The 7,409-nt window shown below is 35.0% G+C and overlaps 1 protein-coding gene across 1 annotated transcript; it reads left to right on the top strand.

The window, feature by feature from the left end:
• Positions 1-317: 317 nt before the first annotated feature.
• LOC146949733 (Protein kinase superfamily protein) lies at positions 318-6,492 on the top strand. Its single transcript, XM_085745666.1, has 8 exons — positions 318-1,429; positions 1,967-2,251; positions 2,507-2,824; positions 3,145-3,372; positions 3,879-3,979; positions 4,155-4,269; positions 4,866-5,336; positions 6,017-6,492. Exons 1-8 carry the CDS (start codon positions 1,013-1,015, stop codon positions 6,218-6,220), a joined length of 2,139 nt encoding a protein of 712 aa, XP_085601792.1. The 5' UTR covers positions 318-1,012; the 3' UTR covers positions 6,221-6,492.
• Positions 6,493-7,409: the final 917 nt, after the last annotated feature.

The following is a 7,409-nucleotide window of genomic DNA, read 5'->3' as shown; positions in this document are numbered from 1 at the left end:
TCGAGAAGTAATTAAAGTGTTGTTAAAAATTATTCCATGAAAAAATTGAATTAATAGATTCTTCTAAAAAATTTGTCATTTTACAGACAGAACATGTAAAAATTTGTCAGATATTAATTGATATTATTTTTTAGTCGAGATTAAATTAAATTACAGAAAATCTGTGAGAGACCAAAATGAATCTTAATTTTTTTTTGTTGATAAAAAGATGTATCTTAATTCTTAACTAGTATTTTTATATACTCCTATAGAGTATAGAGTATAGACTATAGTAGAATATAATTAAATTATGTACATTAATCTATGATTTTTTTACTACGTTAGTTGTTCCATTGCTTCATCTTCCAAAACACACTCCCACGTTTCTCTCAACTCCGTTTCTTTGCCCTAGATCCATGTTTTCCTTCTTCAACCTCTTCATCATTTTTCAACTTTTCAACAATACCCTTTTTCATTTTCCCCATTTTGGTTCTTCCAAAACCTTCTTCTGCTTCTTATTCATCTCATAAACCCTTCAAAATTCCCACTTTTACTTGCTTTTGAAGAGGATCTGGTTCTTCTAAATTTGAAGTTTTTGGTATCTTCTTGATTTGTTTTTTCACTTTTTAAATTGTTCTACTGTGGAAATTACTCTCATTGCTAGTTTTTGTTGTTTTTGGTTCAAGTGGGTTGAGTAAAGTTATGATTTTTGAGATTTATGTGGTTTGATTTGTTGAATTTGAGGGTCTTATAGTTGGTAATTGGGTTTTTAGAGATGGGTTTTGTCTTTTCTTTGCTGATTTGTCACCAAATTTGAGATTGGATGATGAATACTTGGTTGCTATTGTAGTTGATATTTTGTACTTTTTTTTCATTTGTGTGAGACTTAAGATTAAGATTTAAGAAGAGTTTTTACTTAGTTTAGTGGTTAAACTTAATAGGATAGGATATTGGAAATGTTACTGAGAGGTGAACATTGATATTTTGGAGATTGGTTTTGTGGGAAGAAGTGATTTGTTGTGTATACTGTATAATGGGTTGCATGTGTTGCAAGCCTTCTGCAATTGAGGATAGTAAGGATAGTCCGAGGGAGCGTTTATCGAACAAGCCTGTGTTGGATTCACGTGTGTCTAGAGGTGCTTCGTCGAGGAGGGAGGAAGCGTATAGGGTGAAGGATAGAAATGATAATAACAATGATGCTAGAACGGCGTTGATTGATAAGCATGGGCAAGGGAATGGTTCTGTTAGAGTTCATGGTGATAATTTTGAAAGAAAGAGGGAGAAAATGGAATATGTTATTGCTCCACATCCAGGGATTGGTAGTGTTCCTAAGGCTATGGAAGGGGAACATGTTGCGGCTGGATGGCCGTCATGGCTGGCAGCAGTTGCTGGTGATGCAATCAAGGGATGGCTGCCACGGCGTGCAGATTCTTTTGAGAAGTTGGATAAAGTATGATTCTTTCTATTATTTGACTGCTTAATTACATTGTGACAATGTTTTGCATTGATGCAGTTAATCTATTTTCACTTCGCTTTCTTGTTAAATTTGCAATGGCCAGTAGTGTTTTGATTTAAATGTTTAAAAAATATCAAATTCATTTTCTTTAATGTCAACTTTCCTTAAGCTGTTTGCCTCCTTTTTTTATTCAATTATCTAAATTGCAAAATCTACTCTATGCTCGTGGTGGCATTTGAATTTGAAATAATAATGGTGATTACTTTGTCATTCATTACTGCAGTATATTGGTTGGTTCTAAGTTACTACCACTTATGTTATGTTTGTGTCTTACATATTCTTTAAATCATGCTTTGAGATGAAATTGAGTTAGAATATACTAATATATGACTTGTCTACTTGTAGCTTTTACATATTTCTAAAGTTACCATTAAAGTTTAAACCTTGATTTCTTGTTACATCGATGTGAAAGTTACCTTCTGTATGCTTTTTTGTCATGAATGAGAAATATTTCCTCTCTATCATGTGCAGATTGGCCAGGGAACTTATAGTAATGTTTATAGAGCTCGTGATCTCGAACAAAGAAAGATTGTTGCTTTGAAAAAAGTGAGGTTTGATAATCTTGAGCCTGAGAGTGTTCGCTTCATGGCAAGGGAAATTCACATTCTACGTAGGCTTGATCATCCAAATGTCATAAAACTGGAGGGCTTGGTCACATCAAGGATGTCGTGCAGCTTATACCTTGTTTTTGAATACATGGAGCATGACTTGGCCGGGCTTGCATCACATCCTGGACTGAAGTTTACAGAATCACAGGTAATTTCAGAAGCTTCTTATTGTTCGTTTTACTAGAAATGTAACCTATCACATGATTCAGGAATACACTCTACTAATTTTTTTCGTTAATGTGATATTCAACTGTTTTATTTTATTTTTGTTTTTTCTTTTCTTTCTCAATTTCTTCTATTTGTGCGTATAAACCAATATAATAATAAGCTAATTGTTGTATGAGGAACTTCCTATTTCTGAAACAAATGCACTGAAATTTAATTTGTTATTGGACCTTGGCAGGTTAAATGTTATATGCAGCAACTTCTACGTGGACTTGATCACTGCCATAGCCGTGGTGTGCTGCACCGTGACATTAAGGGTTCCAATCTTTTGATTGACAACAATGGATTATTGAAAATTGCAGACTTTGGTTTGGCGAGCTTTTTTGATCCCAATCTAAATCAGCCACTGACAAGCCGAGTTGTCACTCTTTGGTATAGGCCACCTGAACTTTTACTCGGAGCTACTTACTATGGTACTGCGGTTGATTTATGGAGTACAGGTTGCATACTTGCTGAGCTGTATGCCGGCAAGCCTATTATGCCTGGTAGAACTGAGGTATGTACACTTAGATGTTCATATTCAAACGTTGCATTTTGTCATTGACTATGGGTTATGGTGCATTGTGAATATCTTTCCTTAAAAAATTGTAAGAATAAAATTTAGATTTACAACCAGTGTATTGCACATTATTGCTTTTCAAAATTCATCAAAAACCAATTAGGTTGTGTTAAGAAGAAAATTATTGGTGGTTGTTGAAAATACACCAATACATAAATATCGTCTTATTTACAATATACTACCTGTTCTTTTGTGGTCTTGTGCATGAAGCTTGCTTCTATAATTAAATGATTTGTTACTACAATTTTGTCTTGTAGGTGGAGCAATTGCATAAAATTTTTAAACTATGTGGTTCGCCTTCCGAGGACTATTGGAGAAAATCAAAGTTGCCTCATGCAACAATATTTAAGCCTCAGCAACCCTATAGGCGCTGTGTTGCTGAAACATTCAAGGAATTTCCTGCACCTGCAATAGAATTGATAGAGACACTTTTGTCCATAGACCCTGCTGATCGTGGAACTTCAGCATCTGCTTTGATTAGTGAGGTGTGAAATTTTTGAGTGTCCTTTGTATTGTTCAGTTTCTTTTTTCAACGAAACAAATTGTCACAAATGCAGGTTTTGGGTTTCTTTGAAAGTGCAATCATAGATTGATTAGATGTTATATTGGTGGATATATGCTTATTTTATAAACAAATTGTTTACTGGACTATGCACCGGTTGTGTAATTTTTTTTACATAATCATCCAATCATATCTCATCCGTTTGATATTTGTTGAGATATTTAAGGAAGCGTGGCTACATGATGAGATATGATTTGATGAAATGCATAGTCATTAAACTCAAACAAATCCATGCTCCAGTATTGTCTCTTTATCACGTGTATTCCTGAAAATAAATATGTATATGAGCAAAGTTATGTGCATATCACTTATTGGTATTATTCGGTATCTCTGGCAGAACTGAAGTTTTGCACTGTTTCTTTGGTTGTAGAATATTGCTTTCAAACTTACTTAGGCATTGATGCTAATTTCGTTTTACTTGCAATTCAGTTCTTCTCAACAAAGCCTCTACCTTGTGATCCTTCAAGCTTGCCAAAGTATCCTCCAAGCAAAGAATTTGATGCCAAAGTACGGGATGAAGAAGCTAGAAGGTATGTGCTCAAGTTTGGTGAGGAATTGTAGTTGTATATTTTCAGTATTGCCAGTCAGCCAGTGTACTAATAAATATTGAAATTCGGAAGGGTGCCTCGGTATCTGCACTCCTTGAGTGTTGGTACAGTTCACTGTTTGCATTTTTGTTTATGGTTTTGGTCATTATGTTTGCAGACAAGGGGCAGCAGGAAGCAAGGGTCAGAGACATGATCCTGAGAGAAGAGGAGTACGAGAATCTCGAGCTATTCCTGCACCTGATGCCAATGCTGAACTGGTAGTGTCAATGCAGGTAAAATCATTGTTAATTTCGATACTGTCACAACTTGCTCATTTGTGGATCTGTCATAGCTGTTTATGGATGATATTGTTCTGTTTTCTGAAATCAAACAACCTTTCAAGTGCATATGTCTTTTTGATAAACACCAAGATCAATTAGGTCTCTCAAAATGCAGTATATATATCATCTGGATTAACTCTTCCTTTATGCGTCAAATAAGCATGTGTATGGCATCTTAAGATAAATTATGAAGATCTATCTCATTAGGCCGGGTGCGTCTTAAACTGAACAACTAGACGGAAGTTACAGTTTTCTTGGACATTTATAAATTAATTCTTAGAGGAAGATTTTTTTTGAAACATCTCTTACGATTTTACAACTTGCTAAATCCTTGCAATAGTCAACACCGAACAAGGTGAAACTTGTTATAAGCTACTACGCACTCTTCTACCGAGTCCTTCCATCTCATGTAAATTTTGTTATGGGTTTCCTCTTTTGCTGAATATTTATATTATTTTCCTGATTACTGAATTTCTTTAATTTTCCTTTCTGGAATACCTTACTCCTCTTTGTATCCTGTTTAATCATTCATTTTTCTTTTCGTACAGAAGAGACAAGGTCAGAACTATTCTCAAAGTAGGAGTGAGAAGTTTAACCCTCATCCTGAAGATGCTGGTTCTGGTTTTCCCATCGAACCCCCTAGACCATCACAAGCTGCAGAAACAAACGTGGATCCCCAGGCAAATCAACATAAAAGAGCCTCTCATTCGGGTCCACTTACTCACCGTGCTGCATGGGCGAAAGCTGGGAAGAACCAGGATGACGCTCCAAAGATTTCAGTGGGCGGCGACTTATCTACAATGTCAGGCTTAGTTGCAGCCAGGAGGAGTATGCTGTCTGACGATCGCAGAGAAAGTTCCGGTTCATCACAAGTCGAGGCTCCAAAACTAATTACCAGGTTCCCAGGATCCTTCAAGGAGGCATCTGAATCATTGATGCAACAAAATCAAAATCAGAAGCATCATGTACATGCTTCTCAAAAGGAAGATGCGAAAGGCAGCAATAAAGACCCAAATAATGTAAGCAGCTGGACTTTCTCCCTTCCCTACCTTCTCTGTCTTCACACACACACACACACACACACACAAACATCTTGTTTGTATATTTTGTTGTTTTGGGATCTCGATTGAGAAAATGTTTTCTATTTTCATTCATTTATTGTTAAGTTTTTGGTCTTGTTTGGATAAATAGTTTAAATTAGGGCTTATCATACAAGTGCTTATGTATAATCTATTTCTATAACAAACAGTAAAATAAAATTAAACTGGTTTCATATAAGGCATAAGCTGTTTTTATAAGCTATGCTGGAGAGCTTATGAAATAAGTTGTAAACAGCTTATAGACATGCCATAAGTTGTTTTCATATGCTTTCCCAAATAGTCTCAAGCAGTTATACCAATAGATAATAGATAAGTTCAAATAAGTCAATCCAAACAAGTCCATAATTGCAAAACTGCCTTGGTTTTGCTCCATTTCTTATTTTTGAACAAGTCTTTTTTTTCTCCACTGTTTTCGTATACAAATATTTGAAATTATGAAACAAAGTGAAAATAAAATAGGAGACACTTTTGTAATTAGAAGTGAAAGAGAGAAATAAACAATGTGTTTTCCAACCAAACATGCTAGTGAAATCTAATTTGTGATTTTGGTTAAGTTTGGTCTTGAATGTTTTTGTCATGTTTTTTTCACAATGTTACAGGCTGGTTATGGATCTAAGGGTTATAAAATTCATTATTCCGGTCCATTGCTCGTTCCATCAAGCAACATGGATCAGATGTTGAAAGACCACGACCGCCAAATTCAAGAAGCTGTCAGAAGAGCACGTCTAGACAAGGCAAAAATGCGAAGACTCCAAGCTGAAGGGAACCAGATAAACAATTCATTATTTGTTTCTGGTCGTTGAGTTGTAGAATCTGATGCACCAAAAAAGCATCATTAAGATTAAGAATACATTTTTATTTTACCTTTTTGCCTTGTAATTATTCCTCAGATCAATGCACCCCTTTGGCCATGTTAGGTAACTCCATAGCACATCACATCTATTTTATTTCCACTTGCAGATGCAATTTGTATGGCCTCTTGTAAAGCTTTTAACAACCTTGAGCTGCAGAATATTGGGGGACAATGTCTTCCTTATGTTTAACTTATGATAAAGTAATTAATTGTTATTGGGAAGATGGCTAAGTATGTGTACGCATTCTTCTCTCTTTTTTATCGATCATGAGTACCTGAGTTTGATCTCTCTATGGAACAATCTTTGACAAGACATTACTTATCTCCGACAGGATTTTGGATTACTAAGACCTTTTTGCGTTGGCAACCAGAGGTTTTAAGACCAAAAGGAAATCTTTCTATTTTCTGTCACTTATTCTATCATTGATTCAGCATTGGATTGGTACATGGTTGCCTCCAGCCATTTTTGATGTGGTACACTCACTAGTCTTTGTTTTATTACTAATCTAAATCTAAATTTTATGGGGAATTAACATCAAAATTTCAAAGCTTTGAAATTCATGCAATTATGTATGACACTGAATCTTTTATAAGGGTTATTAGTTTTTTTTTTTTTTTTGAAGAAGCTAAATAGCCCACCCAAATTGGCATCGGAGATAATCGAACCTGAGACCTTGCGGAGGAGCACACTCCCAAGACCCAAGCCAATACCACCAGGCCAACCCAAGTGGGTTATAAGGGTTATTAGTTGTTTTTGCAAATAATAACAAAGTATACCTGAAATTGTAAGAAGCTAATGTGATTTGCATGAATTTTTGGTCAAATGGGAATATGATAAAAGGGTATAAATGATTTCTCTGTATAAATTTTAGCAATGTCTTGTGAACAAATTCAGTAATCCTGCATTACATTCATTCTCTTCATCATACCTGGCTATGTTTTTTTTTTTTTTTTTCTTTCACTCAAATAATTTGACTATGGTATGTTGATGCTACTTTCTCTACTTCCAACATTAGTTGAATGTTGAATGTATATTTCTGAGAGAGGATGGTGTTCCGATCCAAGACAAGGAAGATCTTAGAACTCAAAAGAACATTTATAAAGATATTTACATCTTTATATATCTATAACTGATGCAC

This window comes from Medicago sativa, chromosome 2 (genome assembly GCF_051527215.1).
Source record: "Medicago sativa cultivar Bolivia chromosome 2, Bolivia_mono, whole genome shotgun sequence".
Lineage (NCBI taxonomy): Eukaryota > Viridiplantae > Streptophyta > Magnoliopsida > Fabales > Fabaceae > Medicago > Medicago sativa.
The sequence above is the reverse complement of the archived record's forward strand: the minus strand, read 5'-3'. Positions and strand labels throughout refer to the sequence as shown.